Source organism: Pteropus alecto, unplaced genomic scaffold (genome assembly GCF_000325575.1).
Source record: "Pteropus alecto unplaced genomic scaffold, ASM32557v1 scaffold125, whole genome shotgun sequence".
NCBI classification, from domain to species: domain Eukaryota; kingdom Metazoa; phylum Chordata; class Mammalia; order Chiroptera; family Pteropodidae; genus Pteropus; species Pteropus alecto.
The window spans coordinates 8260683-8281392 of NW_006436888.1; the positions used below are offsets into that span (position 1 = coordinate 8260683).

At 49.6% G+C, this 20710-nt stretch overlaps 1 protein-coding gene across 4 annotated transcripts in view; it reads right to left on the reverse strand.

The window, feature by feature from the left end:
- Positions 1-20710, reverse strand: part of LOC107195854 (calmodulin-binding transcription activator 1-like) — a 72149-nt gene that overhangs the window by 18338 nt on the left and 33101 nt on the right. For 3 of the 4 annotated variants that reach the window (XM_025048578.1, XM_025048580.1, XM_025048579.1), the window contains exon 4: positions 11939-11999. The exons of the other annotated variant lie outside the window; for it this stretch is intronic. In XM_025048578.1, coding sequence (XP_024904346.1) covers positions 11939-11999 — 61 coding nt within the window. The remainder of the gene's footprint in view (positions 1-11938; positions 12000-20710) is intronic. 4 annotated transcript variants of the gene reach the window in all.

A 20710-nucleotide genomic window follows, 5' to 3' on the forward strand; every position in this document is an offset into this window, starting at 1 on the left:
CTATTCCTTCCGAGTCTCCACACACTCGATTTCCGATTTCCTTCCTATTCTCGCCTTCTCTCATTTCCCAGGGAGGATGGGGAAGCAGTCCACGCCCGCGACCTCTCTCTCCTCTCATCCTTCCTCTCTCCCTCCCTCCCCAGGAAATCCGCCTGCGCCGCCGGCTTCCCTGAATATTCCCTTCGGGTCCCCAGGCCTGTGCCCAGCTGCTCCCTGGGATCTCCGCCTAGCTGCTCCGCCGGCGCTCTAAGCTCGCCCACACTAGTAGAAAAGTCCAATGTCTCCGGGAACTGCCCTGCTTCCTGTACTTCGGGACCTACGGTGCCACTGTCACTCGAGCCTGAATCTCAGGGACTCCTCCTCTCCATCGCCATCACATCTCAGTGGTTACGCTACAGCCCCCCATTCCAGCGCCCTGGTCAGAGCCTTCCCTGCCGCCGAGTCTTAGCGGTTACACTACAGCGCCCCCCGCCCCGTTCCAGCGCCCTGGTCAGAGCCTTCCCTGCCGCCGCCGCCTTCAAACAGGCCTTCGTGACCTCTGGCTGGGTTCCTCCGCGGATCTCCAATGCCCTCCAAACCACGCCCTCAACTGCCCAGAGAGTGACTGTAAAATGAAAAGCTGGTAATTTCGCTTTTCGGCTTAAAATCTTTCCGCTGACCCCTATGACTTACGAGGTCAGAAGGCCAACCCGCACGGCACGCAGGCCTCAGCGCTCTGGCTGCTGCCAGTCCCACCAACGCCCACTCGGCCCCCTGCCTGTCACACCCGGCGCCGGCCACACCTAAGGCCCGAGCACTCACACCACAGCCTTCCCTGTCTTGGCACGTGCAGCTCCCTCGGCCTGGAGAGTCGTCTTGCTGATTCTCTTTGCCCAGCACGCTCCCAACCATCTTCCCAATGCAGCCTCAGTGTCCGATTTTATAAAACGCCCACCACTTATATGCCTCCAATTTATCTTGTACACACACATTTCATAACTCCCTGAGGTCCCTAGCATACCATATCGCAATGATTTTTTATGTCTGTCTTCCCTGTATGACTGTGACCACCTTTTATGTACTTCCACATGGCCAGGACTACCTCGGGTCTTGGGACATACAGGAGGCACTCGAAATGGTCACTGAACAAATAGATTCACAGAAATAATGCTCAATAATCAAATTGGTTTATAAAAACTATCAAAAATGTATTTCTTAATGGATAACTATAAAGAGCGACACTTGACTCATCATAAAACCCTAAGAACCTCATTCTGTAACAAATACGTCTCTGAAGTTCTCTAGTTCAGAGGCACTATAAATAATACGAATGAGGCTTTACGTTATCAGTTTAACCTATGCAGAAATAACGGTTCGGGAGCTCCTGTGAGTTAAGTTAAATTATCTCATTCAAAAAACATGCTATTTAGGTTCTATACCAAAAGAAGCTAAAACTCTACACAACTACTGCAAAAGTTTTTCCAGTCTTTGCATACAGATGGGCCAAGATACTGTTTTTGGACTTTTGTAAAAACCTTCACATCCATTCCTAAGCAGGTACAACTCCAGCCCCGGGCAGGAAAGCTGCATCCCTCTCTTCATTTGGGCGATCGCTTCCTCGTTGCAGAGAGAAGAAGAAGAGCCGTAACAAACATTCAGACGAACAGTGGCTCCATGTAAATGGAGAGTGGGTAAGGGCGTTTTCCAGTACGTTCTAGATGATGAGATTGTTTTGCTCTCAGATTATCAAAACACATATGATATGAACGTTTTAAAGAATCTGTAAAATCTACTTTTAAGTACAAAGAAATCTTTAGTTCAAATTCTAATGTCAAATATGTACAGTGAAAAGTGATGGAAATATCCCATTAACCAATTTTCAAAACACTCCCTGGCCTGTCAGGACACTTGGTAACCTTAGTAACAAGGACCCACCACTCCCTGTGGCTTCTCTACGAATAACAGTTCAAAGGTCCAGATACAAACCGTAAGGAGCAACCGCTACCCTGAATCTGCCAGATCTCAAACAGGCGCATTTAAATCACCCACGTTAACGTCTAATCGCGAAGCAGCTCGAAAACGACCGCTGCAGGCCGTGCCCGTGACTTCAGAGAGCACTTCTGCTCCCGCCCTCACTGCTCCCCGACACCGCGGATCGACGTCTGCGCGCGCTCTGCAGTGTGCTTTTCGGGAGACTGCATGAGGGGTGAGCGCTTGCGGAGACCGCGGCCCAAACAAGACGTTTCCTAACCTCCAGAAACTCCTCTTCACTGCCCTCCTCTCTCCCAAAGAGCAGTGCGCAGAAGGAATGAACACTTCCCGGACTTTACAGAACGGGCGCCCTGGGCGCCACGCCAGTGATGTCGACTCGCCTAACGGGAAGGCCCCTAGGGTGTGACCCGCCACCCCAACCCCAGAGACTCGGCCCCGCCTGCAGGAGGATCCGCATGGGACCCCACCAGGTAAGGGCCATAGGAGCTGAACACCTCAGACAGGCGGGGCTCAAGCCTGACCAGCAGCACGGATGATGCGCTAGAGCCGGCGACGATGACCTCCTGCCGGCCGTAGCCACTGCCTTGGACCCCACGCGAAGCTCCGCGCACCCCAGGACGCAGAGCTCGTTTCGGAGACGCTAAGGACTCTCCTCCTTCGCGCTGTCGCATGAGACTCTGGCCGTCCCGTGTGCGTGCTGTGTGTTAATCTGCGCGGGTACCCGATCGGTTTATCTGAGAAGGTTCCACTCGATACACCTGGCGCTCTGGAAAGACACAAGCGTGTCCGAGAGGGTGGCTTCAGTAACTGTAACACGGAGATAACCAGTATCTGACTTGGATACTAATTACTTCCTCGCTTTTCTTTAGTTTTCGATGGGGTAGTTTTCGTTTCAGTAACGGCTGTATTAGGTCCCACTCACAAACCACGGAGCACCTCAGGGTGGCCCCAGAGGAGTGCCACCATCAGTGTGGCAGTTTCTAGCGATGTAGGGAAGCTGGAACCTCCCAGGATCCCATCTCGGGGTCAGCCCAAGACTTCGAGGTACAAGTGGCACAGCCTTCATTCTCTGCAGCCTGTGCGGTCCGAGGTGGTGACAGACACAAACCAAGATGCCAGAGGGGTCCAGCCTGTCCACATGTTCCCTCTGGAACACGTTCCTGCCGAGATCGGATGGTCCCCAACTGCCGCCCGGCTGACCTAGAGAGGACCCCACGGCCCTCCGAGCCCCCATGCCCCACCTCCCACTGGATGCTGGGGGCGGAATGATGGAAGTGATAGCCTCGCAGAGGTGGCATCTTTTCCCAGGTTCCTCTGCGGCCCGCTCCGGCAGCTGGTCACACAGGCTTCCCAGAGCCTCACAAGCTGCCTGGCCACCCAGCCCAGTGCCCAGGAGGTGACCCTTCCCTGACCTCCTTGTTCCTCCCCGGGCTCTATTTTCCCAGCTTTTCCCATGGTTGCGAACGGTCCCCTTCCCGGGATAAACACCCCCCTAGTGCCCGGCACTCGCGGTGCGCGTGCTCCCCGGGCCGGTACGCGCCAGCTACTTCTGTCTCCCTAAAGGGAGCTCAGAGCTGACTTTTTTCAAACTTTACAACAGGATCGAACGCTGTATCTTGAGAGATCCCTCCACGCTGCTGGGTACGGCTCTATGCGCATTTCTCGTTGCTCTTAAAATCTTCTTTACGCTACACTGTTTCAATGAACTTTTCATGGAAATGGCATCCAAACAGGAAAGAGGACAAATCATAGTGTCTGTGTCTATGCTCACATATCACACTCACGATCAAGAAACGGAAAGAACATCATCAGCCCCCCAGAAGCCTCCCGATACACCCGCCCCGTTCTCCAAAGGTAACTAACTATTCGGGACTTCAGCCTGTGAATGAATTCTTCCTGCTTCAGAGAAGCGAAAGGCTGGTTCCTTTCACGCCACATTATGCTTGTGAGTTTTTCATGTCTTGGACACGGCATTGGTTCTCCCCTCTCCACAGCCGTGGTTAACATGACATGAAGCGACCACAGTAACTTTCCCATTGTCGTGGGCGAGCATTTGGGCTGTTTCTGGTTTTGAGGAATGTGGAGTCCACCCAAGAACAGCCGTGCGCATGCGTTTCTGCTGGGGACACACGTCAGGAGCAGAAGGGCTCTGGCACCTGACGTCCGTCCAGTTGTCCACACTGGCATAGACGGCCCTCAACTGCGTGGGGGCGCTCCCGCTGCTCTGCTCCTTGCCAGCTCCCCACTGTCTCTTGGACTTTAGCCACCTGGTTGTATGATGGCGTCTGGCTGTGGCTTCATTTTACATTCCCCTGATGACTCACGAGGTTCAGCCCTCTCCCTGTGTCTGTGGACCACCTGTGAAGTGCCTGTTCCTGTCTCTTGCCCATTTTCCTACTGGCTGGTCTGTCTTTCTCTGACGCACAGGACTTCCCGAAATGCCCTGATTAGAGGCCCCTGTTGGCCAATCCCACTCTGACCCGACGTTTCATTCACTTAATGGTGTCTTGAGAAACAGAACTCAATGTGATCCTACACATCGACCACCGTTTACACACAGTTCGTGCTTTCTGTCTTATTTAACATACATTCACTACACATGTGGGCAAGTGAAGTAATGTTGTGCAGTGTACTATATCAGCTGTTGTACCTGTTAATTCACTGAACTCTCCAAACCATCCCAATAAAGCGAGCACGATCACCCCAGAGGCCCAGTGCTGCAGACACAGCGGACGGGAGGGGAGGCGCCGGGCCCAGCGCAGGCTCTCAGGGCGTCGGTGCTGTGCATTAAGCTGTGTACGCTAGCGTAAGAGTACACCCCAGACCACGAGCACCCCTACACTCATGCCAGTCCTCACCCCAACACAGAACAGACTATGTACACATATACACACATGCAACACGTATCCACATGCATCGAGCACACACACACGCGCACACACACACACACATAATAACACATAACATTTCCAGCCCATGTTTTAAAAATTAAAGAAGTCAACCTGACCAAAGATTACACTGTATTTCCAACACTATCTCATCAGCGTGAAAAGACAGAGGGCGAAACCGTTAAGACTGGCACCAATTCACAGAAATCACAGGCGGATCGTTCAGTGGTACAGACAAATAATACAAAAAAGTCACGCGGGGAGAAAACCAGAAGGTAAGCAGTGGGCTCAGAGGGAACGCCTCCTCTGGTAAAGGACGGAAGGCTAAGTGACATTAATCTTCACTACATAGTCATAAAATACTTTAAAAACCATACTAAGTTTGTTGACATTGTGGGATTATGTCAGTGTCAGAACCAACATAGAGAAAAAAATCTGGAAATTTATAATGAAGATGGTGACAAATTACTCTCCTACTAATAAGACTACCCTCGATGAAAAAATTATGAGGCCGTTAGTAGCCAGTGTCTACTCTGAGAACTCCCTACATCAAGCCCGAGCTGACCTCTTGTTCATTTTTCCAGATCTTTCCCTGACTAAGCCTACAATATAAAGTTTTCTAACACCTGAAGTTCCTCAGAAACTGATCGTCTTGTAAGATGAGGCGTCTTCCCAGGCTGGACGCCCACTTCATCAGGAATGCACGTGGTCACGTTTTGGGACTGGGGGGAATGACACAGCCGTGTAAGAACCTTAAGGAATGGACAGAAGAGTAGCTAATTGATGGAGATGGACGACGGGAAGAAGAAGAAAACGATATGTTACAAAGAGGTGCTTCATCGTATTGGGCTGAACTATTCAGAAAGGAAAAGGATATGGAAGGCCACGGCAGGAAGACGCGGACAACCTCTGCCCTAACGGATGCCGACTCTGAGTGTCGTCCAGACGCAGAAGCATCAGCTAGGTCCAGGGATCTGTGCTCGGAGACAGTAACTATACACTTCATCAAGCCCACGCGTCTCTTACGAATGCTCCCGCCAGGTCTCCTATGGCTTGCTTTCAACTACGATTGTTTAATTGCAATGCAGACTTGTGAAAGCAGTCAACAGGAGACCGAGGCGGTGATTCTCAGTCCTACTGCACTGCAGAATCTCCTACGGAGCTCTCTATACACTCCAGCCTGGGCCCCACCCCCGAGACCCCAGGTTAACTGGTCTGGGCTGGGGCCCGAGCCTCGGTGGGACCAAGAGGCTGATTCCAATACGCAGCAGGGGTGAGAACCAACAACATACAGAAACAGCACTAGTCTGGGCGCAAGGACTGAGCGAAAGCATTTTTAGTATTTAATACAGAAGAACACCCGCCACGCAGACGTACTCGCTACAACACCCAGAAAGTGCCCCCACATATTTCTGAATGCCCTTTAAAGGGTCAGCAGCAGCCCCGTCTAACAGCTGCCAGCCCACGGAGCGAGCAAGGTGCTGCATTAAGCCGGCCTTGCGCCCTCCAGGTGCCAGCTCCCTGAGCCACAGTCTGGTTGGGACCCCCGCAGACATGTCCTGACCTGCTTCGCTCCCAGGGTCCCCAGCACTCACAGGAGGAGGCAGGTGGCCTTGACCCCCCGTTTCCACTTTTGTCTGTTTCACAGATTCGGGTTCTCCATAAGTTTATGTTTGAAGAAAATGGTTCAGCTGCTATTAAAATGCCTTTTAAGTTTCAAAACTGCCAGACCTTCCAGTTTAAGAACTAACGCTCAGCTGAGAAACACACAGCTCCAAACTGCAAGCTCCAGCCCTGTGCATCCTGTTATAACCTCCGCACCTGGCGTGCGGCAGGGATTCTGTAAACGACTTGTGAATGGAGGAAAGAAAGAAAAGGAGGGACGAGAAGACACCTGGGAAAGTCACCTTCTCCCCTTGTTTCAACCTACCCCATGGGAAGCGCCTCATCGCCACTCCTGAGGCCGGAAGTTCGTTAGGAGGTAGACGTAGCCCCGCCCCCCACTGGGCTTCGGTCTGAGCATCATCACTCTGGACAGGGACCTGGAAATTTTCTTTAGGAGGGAGACGTAGCCCCGCACCCCACAGGGCTTCGGTCTGAGCATCATCACTCTGGACAGGGACCTGGAAATTTTCTCTTTTTCTTTCAAGGATGCGCCAACTATACATGGCTGGGATGGAAGGCAGGTGGGAGGGGACTGAGGACTCGAAACCGGCCTCTCGTGTAAACACCTCCCCCCGAGTGTGGATAGGACTTGTGAGCTGATTTTAAAGTATGAGAACACAGCCAAGTGAGGGGACGCCAGTGGCTGCATGTGTGATTACATCACGTGAGACTGCGGCATCCTTCTTGCTAGGGCTCCCTCTCCCTCGCTGGCTTTAAGCCGCGTAGCCATGTTGAGGAGGCTCGAGAACCGAGGAGCTGACGACTGTGTTCAGCTGCGAACCCGCGGGAAAACTGAGCCCGCAGCCCAACAGCTCACCGGGCACTGAATGCTGCCAACAACCCCATCAGCTGGCAGGAGGGCTCTACAATCGAGCCCTCAGATGAGACCCCAGCCCCGGCCGACAGACATCCCGACTACAGCCGGAGGAGACCCTACAGCAGAGGGCCCAGCTCAGCCGTGCCTGGAGCCCGCGCCCGCAGAACTGTGAGACAGCAGACGTACGGTGTTTAACGCCGCCAAGTTCATGGTAATACTGTAAAGCAGCAACAGATTACCGTGGGTAACACACGATAGGAAGGACAAAGGACAAAGCACAACTGAAGAAGTGGAGAAGAGCGTGGCTGCCGCTCAGCCAGCGAAGGGCTGAGGACCCGAGATGAGGCCAGACTGGGCCGGGGTTCGGCGGCCATCTTAACGTGTTCAAATGTATATCCAGAAAACGGTGGAAAGCAACAGAAGAGGATAACGCTGAAGAGGATAACGCTTTGCGTTTGACTATTTTAAGAAGATAATTCTGGCTGCTGTGGGGAGAATAAACTAGAGGAGGTCCAGAGTAGAGGCGAGTCACACGGGATGCTCCTGTGGTGTCCAGGTAAGCAGCGGGGACAGGGATGACGGGGAAATGGAGGGATTACGTGAAGACCACACAGGGGGTCCATGAACCTGGATGAGAAAAGAGCTACATCCTTACTTTATTAACCTCCAACTAAATACAATATTTTGTTCAATTGTGAATATAGGCAACAAACTTCAGTAACACAGGCAGTACCTGTGACTCTGAAATCTCAGATATTTTTATCCCTATTACTGATTTCATGATATGAAGTATCATTGGTGTTTATCACTTCTTCATTTTATGGTAGTTACAGACCCAGCACTAGATCTGCAGTGTACATACATCGTCATACCACACAAAGCTGCGTTTTATTAATATTTGGATAACTGTTTCGACACATCTGGCCTCCTCCGTAACCCGTATGTATATGCTTTGCCCCAAGACCTGAGTCTGAGAAGGCGTCCACAGGCGTCTTCACTCCGAGACAGGTGGAGGCAGACTCGGTGGTGGAAGCCAGAGGAAAATGAGGACAGCTGCAGGGCGGCAGATCTGGCGACAGAATCAGAGTTCAGTTTGGGACGGCTTGTCAGACCGCGAGGCATCTGCGTAAGTGTCTGAGGAAAAGCCAGGCTGAACTTGGGCCACAGAGATGGTGCCGGGGCTGTGTACGAGAGCCGCTGTGGGGCGGGGCCCCAACGAACTGCACCTCTGAAAGGCTGGACTGAGAAGGAAGGTCTGACTCGGGGGGCTGAGGGGAGGAGGCCCAAGAGGCAAAAGAAGCGTCCGCCGACGGGCGACTACGCTGGAAACTGTTAAGAGGCCACGGAGTGCCCGCTGGGTTCGGCGGTTTGTATGATGCTGGGGAAGATGGACGGGAGAGCTGGAGGGTAACGGGCAAGTACAGGACTTTCTTGAGAAGTTTTGACATTGAGGATTTTAATAAACGGGGCTACTACTGATGGAGAGGGAGGCTGCTTATTTTTTGTCACCCAGGGGGCCTGTGCACGTGAGCCTGAATGATCTGGGAGAAATGGAGGGATTACGAAGCAGGAGAAGCAAGGCGACCGCTGGACCGACGTCCTTGAGAGGGAGGCTGGGTCCAGAGCCCGTGTGAACAGGCGGGCCCCGTGGGACGGGCTGGTGGTGATGACGACGGGGCTGGGCCAGCGTGGAGAAGGCGGAGAGGACAAAGCGGTCCTGGAGACTCCCAACTGGTGCGTCGGTGCTGAACCCTAGAAAACTGGGGGAGGTGACAGCTGCCCACCGGAGGCTGGTGATCAAGAAGGTACAGAGAGATACACGTCTGGTTCATTATCTTGTTGTCCCCGGCAACGCTGAGCTGCGTGGGTGCAGACACAGAGAAGCCAGCAGACAGGGCTCGTTGGGGACTGGATTTCTGCAGCGGGGTCCGACGGGGGGGCAGGGGGCGGGCAGCAAAGCCAGGGTGTTTGTAAGGGAGCGCGCAGGCGCTGTGGACCCTGGGTAAGAAAAACAGAAAAGAGGGACTCATGTGGCAGCTCGCACGCCCCCAGGCATGAGGGCGTGAAGCCAGTGGGTCATTAGCTTGGGAGGTGCGGGGTAACCGGGTCACAGCCGGAAACCCTGGTCAGCTACAGCAGGTGGCCAGGACAGTGAGGCAGACAGAGGGTCGAGCATCTGGTCAGAGTCCCTGGGAGCCCCGGAAGAGTGAGAGCCACATGCACGGGCTGCCTGGCCTCCGGGAGATAGCAGCTTGATGCCCCATTACTGGTAAGATGGGTCCTCCGGAAGCAGTCCGCAGGGCAGGGACCTGTTTGGTGGACGCGGCCAATAGATTTAAAAGGCAGAAGTTCTACGTCGACCTCAGAGATCTGGCCAACCACCCATGGGAGGGTGGGGGCGGGGCTGCAGTGGCTGCTGACAGTGGTGTGGTGTGTCCAGCGACCCGGGAGCGACCGGAAGGGTCAGCAGTCACGTCCTGCTTCTTCTTTCAAAATCACCGTATCAATTCTTTCTTCAGATATGTCCACCTCTATAAAGCACTTCTAGGTTTCACTCAGGGTCTTCATCCAGGTAACCAATTCCATCAGACACCACACTCACACCCCTCCCCCAGAGGTCTGCCCTGCATCTGCCCTCCCCCTCCCCCAGAGCGACTGCACGTTCCCTCTGCAGCTCCTCCAGCCACATCTGTCTGGCAAGAACCACCAACACCTGCAGCCCCGCCTCCCCACCTCATTGGCTCTTCAGCGCCCCCAGCTGGGCCTCTGCACCCGCCAGTCCGCAGACCCCACTCGTCAGGGTCGCTAAGAGCCTCCAGGTGCCCAAATCCAAGGGCGGCTTCTCCATCCTCGTCGCAGCCCACTTCTCAGCAATCTCTGACCGCTCCCTCTGCGGCAGGGAGACAGCGGCCCTGCCTAAGGATCCCACCCTAACAACGAGGATGTGTTCGTGTGCTTCCGTCACCTCTTACCAAGACGACCAATCACTGCGACAGCCTCCCGACTGGTGTCTGCCCTCCCTGTCAGCCACAGAGCAGCCAAGGAAGGCTCTGCAAAAATATCCGTATGTCACTCACTTCCTGATGGCTCGTCCTCCAATGACTTCTTATTACTCTTGAAATGAAACTCCAAGTCTTTGTGCCTGCGAGACCGAGCCCCTGCCGACTGCCTGGCTCACCTCCCAGATGCTCACTCTGCTCCAGCCACGAAGAGTAATCACTGTTCCTCAAACCGAAGGCAGTCCTGCCTCAGGGCCTTTGCACTCACTATTCCCCTGCCTAAAATGCTCCTCTGCCTCGATCGCCCAGTGCCTAGGCCCCTTTTACCACCCAGAGCTCAGCGCAAACGTCACGTCTAAAGAAAGGCCTTACATAATCAGCCCACCCGAAGCGCTCACATCTCAGTAACCTATCCCGTTTTGTTCTTAGCATCTCTGAAATCCTTAGGTACTGTCTTTTCCTCTAAAGTATAAACCCCATAAGCATAAGAACTTGCCTATCTGGTGTCCTCGGCTTCCTCATCCAGTGCCTGGCACATATCAGACCCTCGAAAGTATTGCTAAATACATAAATGACGGCATGAAATTCAAGGGAATACTAACATGTAGTCACAACAGACACGATGCCATGGATCACTGTCACCTAAGACACACACGACACGTTAAGAGAAAAGCCGGGCCACGAACCTACAACTACAGTACTAGGTTAACAAGTAAAAAAATATATATGGCCACAGCAGCACAGAAAAACATCTGAAGACATTACCGAAAGAGTCAGCTGTCGCTGGTGGTAGGCTCTGGGTGATCCGGTAGGCAGTGAGTGAACCGGGAGCGGGGCCGGGGTCGTCCCTCTCCCAGGCTCACGGCTCCACAGGACAAGGGCCCCTCCCCAGAGGCCGCGTTCGCTTCCTGTCCCCCCGTCACTCCCGCCTGAGACAGGAGCGGCTTATCTGACCACCGTGTCCCAGATGAAGGACTGAGTGCGCTGGCCTCAGCCCTCCAGTCCGTGGCCTGGGAACCTGCACTTTGCCTTCTCCTCCACATCATCAGGCTTTCAGGGGCAGCTCCCACGGATGTGTCTGGAGCCACCAAGCCAGGCTGCCTACCTGATTCAGAGACAAAGTACTAGCAGCACTCTTGAGTAGCAGACCTAAATGACATCTGTTGTTCAATTCTTCATTCATTCATTCAACAAACGCTAAGTGGGAGGCACTGTTCTAAGTGCCCCGGGTCCATCAGCAAACAGAGCAGATGGCAGACTGCTGTCCGCCCAGACCTTATGGTCCAGCAGGGGCAACCAGACAGAACACAATGAAAAGAACAGAATTACGCAGCATAGTAGATGATGATAGATGCTAATTCTCAAACACTTATGTCTCGCTGACCTCATTTATGAAATAAAAAATACATAATCATCACACAGCAGGTTCTCTGAACTGCCTGAGGAATGGATTGTTAAAAATTACTGGAAATGCTTAAATATAAAAATTTGATTAATAATAATTAAAGCATTTAACAAAAATGATTCTTAAATAAAACAGAGTTAGGAAGTCTAAATTTTGTGCAACAGTATAAATATAAAATGAAATTTTAACATACGCATTAACGACTGTCGACCGATGCCAGGAAAGGCGGCTCTGTCACTACGTAGTTTAAAGACCTGTCAGGAAAAACGGGAAATGACTATACTCTGACCTCAGTTTTATAGATCCTGCTTAATTTCAAGATATTTTAATGTATCCTTTCTCAGAAATGGAAAGCAGACAGCATTTTCCCTTTCTTTCAATTTTTAATTTTTAAAAAGGTAAATACGGTTAAGCGTTTCCCGCCCTCCCCTTTCTGAAAAGCAGCCTTTCGCAGCCCTTTCTAAGAACCAGCTTCCAACGGGACAGGCTCCCTCCTAGTCAGCCTCTCCGAATAGCTCCTGTCCCCCGCACTGGACGCCGTGGCCTGGGCCTTCTGCATTGGGACTGACCCCTTCCCTGCAGCGCTACCCACACTGACCTCTTAAAGAGGGAACTACTTCAGGCAGAGACACACACAGAATGATGGTCTTTCTTTTTTTCAAAAGGCTTGGCCTTCTGAAAAACTCCTGGAACATGGTTAATATCCAAAGGTCTATCGCTTTCCTGTACACCAATAATGAGCAAGTGGAATTTGAATTTTAGAACACAATACATTAGCACCCCTCAAAAATGAAATAATTAGATGTATATCTAACAAAATATATACACGATCTATATGAAGAAAACTACAAAACTCTGATGAATGAACTAATCAAAGAACTAAATAAACGGACAGATATTCCATGTCCCTGGATAGCAAGACTCAATATTGTCAAGATGTCAGTTCTTCTCGACTTGATCTATAGATTCAACGCAATTCTAATCAAAATCTCGGCAAGTTGTTTTGTGAGTATCAACAAACAGATTCTAAAGTTTACATGGAGAGGCAAAAGACTCAGAATAGTCAACTCGACACTGAATGAGAGGAACAAAGTCAGGGGACTGACATGACCCGACTTCAAGACTTACTCTAAAGCTACGATAATCAAGACAGCGTGGTGTCGTCAAAAGAAGCGACAAATAGATCAATGATGCGGAACAGAGAGCCCAGAAACAGCCACGTAAATACAGTCAACTGATCTTTGACGAAGTAGCAAAGACGATGCAACAGAACAGTCTTTTCGACGAACGGCACTGGGACAACTGGACCCCCACATGCACGACAACGAATCAAGACGCGGACCTCACATCCTTTGCAAAAATCAGCTCAATCACAGACCTAAATGTAAAATGTAAAACTAGAAAGCTCCTGAAGATACCATCGGAGGAAAACTAGATAACCTTGGGTGTAACATTACAATAGCAAAGGCACACTCTGTGAAAGAAACAACTGATAAGCTGGACTTAATTAAAATTAAAAATTTCGGCCCTATGAAAGACATTTTCAAGAGAATGACAAGCCAAGCCACAGACTGGGAGACAACATTTGCAAAACACATCTGACAAAGGACCGTCATCCAAGATACACAAAGAAGTCTTAAAATTCAATAAGCAAACAACCTGATTTTTAAAATGGGCTACAGACTTCATCAGAGAAGATATCCAGATGGCAAGTAAGCGTATGAAAAGATGCTCCACATCATACGCCATCAAGGAAATGCAAATTAAAACAACGAGGTATACCTATTAGAATGGCCAAAATCCGGAACACCTGACAACGCCAAATGCTGACGAGAACATGGAGCAGCGGAAATCTCAGTCATTGCTAGTGGGACTGTAAAAATGGTACAGACACTCTGCAGAGACTGTTTGGCAGTTTCTTACAAAACTAAATATACTCTTACTATACAATCTAGCAATCGCACTCCTTGGTATTTACTAAAAGTAGTGGAAAACTTATGTCCACACAAAAATCTGCACACAAATCTTTATATCAGCTTTATTCATATTTGCCAAAACCTGGAAGCAGCCAAGATGTCTTTCAGTAGGTGAGTGGATAAACAAACTGTGGTCCATCCAGACAGTGCAATATTCTTTAGCGCTAAATGGAAATGAGCTACTGGCCCATGAAAAGCCATGGAAGAACCTACAAGGCCTATTACGAAGTGAAAGAAGCCAATCTGAAAAGGCTACCTGCTGCATGATTCCAACTGTACGGCATTCTGGAAAAGGCAAAATTATAGAGACAGTGAAAAGGTCAGTGATTCCCAAGGGCTGGAGGATAAACAGTAGAGTGCGGAGGACAGCAAAACAAATCTGTGCCACAATGACGAACACGTGTCATTCTACGTTCGTCTAAACCCACAGCGTGGACAACGTCAAGAGTGAACCTTAACACACACACACACACACCTGGATGCACTTTGGGCAGTGATGATGTGTCGACGCAGGTTCCTCGACTTTAATGTCCCACCCCGGTGAGAGATGCTGACAGTGGGGAAGGCTGGGCCCATGTGGGAGCAGGGCATAAATGAGAACTTACTGAACCTTCCCCTCAATGTGCTGTGAACTTCAGACTGCTCTAAAAAAAATCTTATTTGAAAAGAGTAAACAGCAAAAAATTGCAGGTGTGGCCTGGGTTCAAGTGCTTCTGCCGCAGCCATCCGAGAAGGCGAGGCCCTCAGTCACCTGCTCCCTCTGACTTCAGGCTCAGGTGGCTCTATTTCCTAGACCAGGTAAAGCTACTTTTCAGCTTCCTGGTTTCTTCGACATTGGAACCTCTCTTTTTCTCATAAATTCCTTTGGAATCATAGGGAAATGAACTCAGTGCTAGATGAAACTTGCCTCAGAATTCCACCTGGGCTCTCCCAGTAGCCCCACCTGGATGCAGGTGTGCACACACACACACATACACCTGCTCAATCCTGTCCAAAGCCCCAGAGCTGGAGCTTCTCCTACTTTCTTCATTTCTCCCCAAACGTAAACTGCAGGTTCTTTAAATTTTACATTTATTTCTACTCTCCACCCCTCGGCAGCCCAACGAACACACAGCCACGGAGGTCTGAGAAGCCTCATGGAGCGCATACACCTGCTCACGATATTCTCCCGCACGGAGGAAGCGCTGTCCCACGCACACACTCAGCTGTCGCTGCGCTCACCCCAGCCCACCCCTGTGCTTTCTCGACCACCTAGAAAGGACTTCTCTTTGTGATTTTTTTCTCCATTTTTTCCAGCTTTCTAAAAGCATTAAAACTGGAAACTTAGGTCATATTTCAGGAACTTCTTTTAAAATCTTCAACTGAACTTCATAACTACCAAGAAAACAGAATTTATCATTAGGAACGTTTGGTAGGTAGTGCTGGAAAGACTGGAAAGCGGGTAGACAGGTAGGCAGGCAGGTAGAATGAGATTCGGCTTTAGGGTTCTGCTATTTTCAGCTATGTGTTACGAAGATGGAAAAGGTGGAGATTATCCATCGTGCTACCTCTTCAAAAAAGATCACAGAAATTGGACTATGCCTCCACACCCCCCTACCACTGCCACCCATACTCGGAAAGGGCTTCCTCTGCAACCAGACAGTAACGAATACGCTAGGTCAATGCCGAACGTCCGACTCCCTGCCTCGCAGGTGCGTGAGACTAGAGAAGGGGACCCCGGACAGCTCAGCTGCAGCCGCAGCACCAGACGCACCTGAGCCGTGGAGGCAGCAGAGCTCAGACTGCATCGGAAAGTCCTAGGAGGCTGGGCTTCTTCATCCAGGTGGGTTTCTCTGAAACTTGGTAGAAATGGCGCCCACCCAGCCTCTACCCCAGACCTCCCCTCGGGGGCGGAGCCCAGCCACCTGCGTTTTAACAAGGCCAGTGTCCAGGTGCAGCTCGGCCTGAAAACCACTAAGCTAAGGAGCGCCAGCCTTACTGTGCTCTCCCTCGTCCCTCTCAGCTTCCCCTTAGGGAAAGGTACCACCACCACCGTCTCCCACCACCACTGACAAAGGTGGGACATTTTAGCCCCACGAAGCCCATCGATAAAGAGTCCACACAATGCACAGTTTTAATGCAACTAGAAACTCCACTTAAGCCCTTTCCATCCAACTCAGAAAAACATGGGACCAAACTGGATCCTTGTTTGCACTTTAATATTTTTTTAAAAACAATCTCAGGAAACAGCGCTATATGTTAAGACCTGGGCAAAAAGGACACTGCTCAAATTTCAAGTCCAGTGCGAGACAGGTCATGAAACTTGGAGAAGATACTACAGAAGAACCTGGAAGCCTGAAAAGGGGCTGCGTGCCCCTGAGGGTGCCACCCCCACCAAGTCTAGAGGATAGAACCCTCCTAGCTGTCGACTGATGAATGTAGTACAATCAGATCATGGTGTCTTCACTAAAGACCACTGCATTGCACATTTGGAAAACAAAAGTGAATGAAGAGATGATTAACAGTAAAAAATAAATGGACTGCCAAGCTACACCTACCTGAAGTTCCCACAGTCCCCAACGACTCCGAAAGCGACCGTGACCTAGCCCACACGGGGAGCCATGCGGAAGGCGAACCTCTAAACGTCTCAGCACAACCACCAAAGACTCCAGAGAGGCCAGGCAGGTGTCTCACCGGACACCCAGCTGACTGGTGGCAGAGCCGAGACGACACCTGCCACTTCCGTGTCCTTACCCTCTCCAAGAGATCAGTGATCTTGGGTTCAGTAAAAAGTCTGAACTACCCATCTGAATTTAATTTACAATCTGAAAGAGCAAAGCCCATAGCAAACGTATTCGAACACACAAATTCACTGCTCAAGTTTATGACCAGTGATGACAATCGCCTGGGTACCCGGCAGGGTCATTTAAGTTGTTCTTGGACTAACGACAAGAACCAGAAGTGAACTTAAGAATAAATGATATATCTGCGCCAAGGCCTAACGTTAGGCAGACACGTAAAAATGCTTGCTGAGCAAAAAGCAGTTTCCGAATAGTTCAGTGGGAGACAGGGGTGGGGTGATTTCAGGGCACGTGACAGAGCCACGTGTCAAATTCAAAAGAACCTGCCTGAGAACAGTCAGTATTATACTCATGTTGCAAGAGACAATTTAGTTTTGGCAAGTCATCCACTGCATTTAATTAATGTTGTTAATATAAATTTTATTAGTTTTGTGGTTTCTTTTTATGCAATGTATGTATCTATTTGAGTTCGATATTTATATAAGAGCTCCAAGAATTAAGAAATTTATACTAAGTTTTCTGTGTTTTTACATATTTCATCCATTCGACAAATATTTACTGAACACTGGCCATGGGCCAAGTATTCTTCTAAGTGCTATATTTTAAAGTAATATCATAATAAAAAGAGTTCTGGTCAAAACTGAGGTGGGTCCACAGGAATTCTCTTGCTTTAAATAAAAAGTTCTTCGGCATCTTATTCGAAGTTTAGAAACATTATTCTACTCTCTGCAGGTAAGATCCGCTGCTCTTACCAGGCATTCATCGGGGCCAGACCTCCCTGCACTGATCCCTCCTCACCGGCCTTGCCTTACTCCAACGTCCCCTCTGCCTCTGCCGCCACCACCGATGCAGGCTGTCCGGCGGAGGGGCACACACGCCCTTGGACTGTGGTCCCTTCGCCTCGCTTCGAACTAAGTCCAACAGACGAACTGTATTAACCCAACTGCTACAAAATCCTCACATTTAATTTGAAGTTTGGTACCAGATACTGCATTCAAAAATCAAATGGTGTCGCTCTCAAACCTGGCCCTCTGCGCTCACATCTGCATCTTCCGATGTGCGAGGTAAGCGGGAGGGCCCCGCCTGGACAGAGGCCCTGCTCGGAGTATTCCCACGTGGGCACTGCCAATGCGGGTGGGGGAACGCCGCGCCTCGGGGTAACTGCTCCCCAAGCCATCAGGGCGGAAATGCGTCCTCCGCCGGTGCAATTGGAGTGTTACACGCACTTCAGTTCAGTTCACATTTTGGAAATTTGAGGAGTCCTAAGTGATCCCCCCAAAAATGTGGGTCTATGCTGCAAAAAGATAACATATAACTCCACTAGCAAAACCAATCACTGAAAAATCACTTCCCTAAACGTAGAACTTTGTAAGTTATACAAAGAGAAGAATCAAAAATACAAAAACACTCAAGAACATATGCCTATACGCACAAAAAAAAGATGATTAAAGACATTTTAAAAGGTAAGGTGGCTTCTTGTTAAAACCAAACAACTTCGATGAAATATAATTTAATAATTCTCATGGTCTTCAAGTTTATTTTTCTTGCCTAAATATAAAAAGTTGGAAAAAAGTATTCAGGATTTAAAAGAGGGATTCTCTCCCTATAAAAAGCTTTATATTTCGGGGAGGGGGGGTTCCTTCGGGTTCTGGGGTTTGGCTTCAAATACACCCGTCTGCATCCACACTGCTCTGTACACTGACACTCTGACCATTAAAACTAAAGCTGCCACCAACTAAAAACCTTTGACGTGACTTAAAGATCAGCACGAACCAGATTTCTATTTTGTTTGCTTACTCAGAGAAACTTTATATTAGAGAAAAAAACAAACGAGCATCAATAGTTCAAAAACAATAGCACAGAAAAATGACCAGAATGCATTCAAGGGGCAGACGTTCGTTACGACGGGTCCGTGGTCCTCCCTCAGCTTTGCCTTGGTGGGGACGCCGCTGGAAACTCAGACTTGGCGACCGCAGAAGGCTGGAGCGCTACTTTAAGTCAAACAGCTAATTAACGACTAAACAAAAGAAATTTCAGTCCCCACAACGTATATGGAGTACTAATATGTGTAATTACGAAGTAGTCATTTGTGCAATCAGAAGGTTGCATTAGCATAATAATTTCTGGCTCTGGGCCTTAAAAATATTAACTTAACATGCATAAACCTTATAACCGTTCACCTAATGAAGATGTGAATACCAAGCTGATTATAAATAAGAGTTGGTTCTCTGACAAATGTGCTCTGTGTTTAATACATTCTTTCTCCCCTGCCCTGGATATAAAAATCAAGCCTAACCTCCAGTTACCCAGAGGTACAAAATTTTTACTTTTAATATATCTTCTTCATTACCTGGAGCCCACATATTAATATTCACTATTAACAACCAAAAGTGCTGCCCTAAGAAATGAGGTTTTGGTGTTTTTTTAAATCTTCATGCAAAAATACATTAAGTTTATGTGTAATACTTGAAAATGCAAACTACAAAGAAGCCGAACAAGTCTATAAAACGAAAAGAAAGAGAAGCCACTCAACAGCTGCAGGACCTTGGGCAAGTGTTGGAAAATATTCCTGAGGACAGAACTGTAGCGGGCTGAGGCTCCAAACTCAGGCTGGGGGACCGCACCCAGTCCCACCACCCAAATTTCTTCATCTATGCTATGACGACAGTCACAAAACCTATCGCGCAGGATTAATTCAAGCAGTAAAGGAGGTTATTCATGTGAAGGACCCTGTAACATCTAGCATACAGTAGCTATTCGATAAACGTTAGCTGCCATGATTATGTTACCATGTCCTTTATTGACTTCAGAACCTGCGAGAAGCGTGTGTGTGGTGCAGAAAGCGTCTTCTAAAACTGATTTGTTTTTAGAGACGCTTATTTTGCAATTGCAAATAGCATTCAAGAAGGGCAGGAGCTTCTACCTATCCCAGAGAGTTAGAAAGATCAAGAGCAGCTTAACTAGGCCTCGAGACCTCTCTACCACCTAACAGTCTTCCTTTCAGCTTTACCAAATGTGTGCTTAAGGACCCACAAACTAATCCAAAACCAAACCACAGGCTGGTTCTGCTGAGCACAGTAACATGGTCACGGGTCTTTAAAAGCCTAGTCAACACACAACAGAATGAACGTTCCTAAGAATTAACAAGCAACGCAGAAGAATTAAGCTCAGGGAGACAGCCCCTATCAAGTGTCCTATCTCGACCAGATTACATAACCACTTTTTACCAACCCGCCCTCGTCTGTAAATGGAAATATGACGCATCTTGTAAGACTGTTATAAGGCTTAGAAATAATTATATACGGCACCCGGTCACCAGCAAAGAACGAGTGCTCCATAAATGGCAGCATCTGAACGAGCACGAACTCACTCTCCCTCTCTCACCAAGTACACACAGCATAAAAGTTGGGTCTTCTCAAATAATCGCAAATATTAAAACACAGTTCTGAGTAAAGGAATTTCTCCAAAGTACAGAGGGGTCACATTATACCCAGGAATTCAACTGTGCACACCCAGGAGAGAGGGAGAGAGGGGGAGAGACGTGGGACACGGACATGGACACAGATGACAGCTGACATCTCACACAGGCATCTCCGGCCACCAGTCTACATCGCGAACATATGCTGTGCAGAGAGTTAGATGGAAAACACGAATCAGCCGTGCTCTCGACTGCTCTTGTTCCCAAACGCCTCTCCCAGTGACAGTGCCTTGTCCCCGTGAGGGGGACCTAAAGAAACGCTGTTCCACGCAACAGCTCCTGAACACCAGCCGACCACTTCAAGAGGTCCCCCATCAAACACAGCGCTCTGCTCCCCCTCCAGAGGGACCCCGGGCCCCTCACGGTGGCAGCATGGCGACACCTGACTAAAGGCACTCTGCCTTCCAAAGGGCCACCAAGCCCGTGAGGCGAGTCCACGAAGTACGTTTCCTTCAGATTTTGGTGCCAACACGAAGGATGGCAGGCTGAGGACGTGGGAAGATGACAACGCCCAGCAGATCAAAGGAGTGCCGAATCGGGGCACTGATGGTTTCATTCCTCCTGCTTCCCAAGCCAGTCAAAAAAAAAAGTGACAGTCCCCATGGCCACACACCACCAGAGTTAACAACAGCTCCTAATCTGCGCCTTCTGCTGTCGCTCTAAGATTCTCCTATTTTTCCCAAAGCCAAAAACAGACAAGAAAAGAAGGCCAGGTCCTCCACGCAGAAACG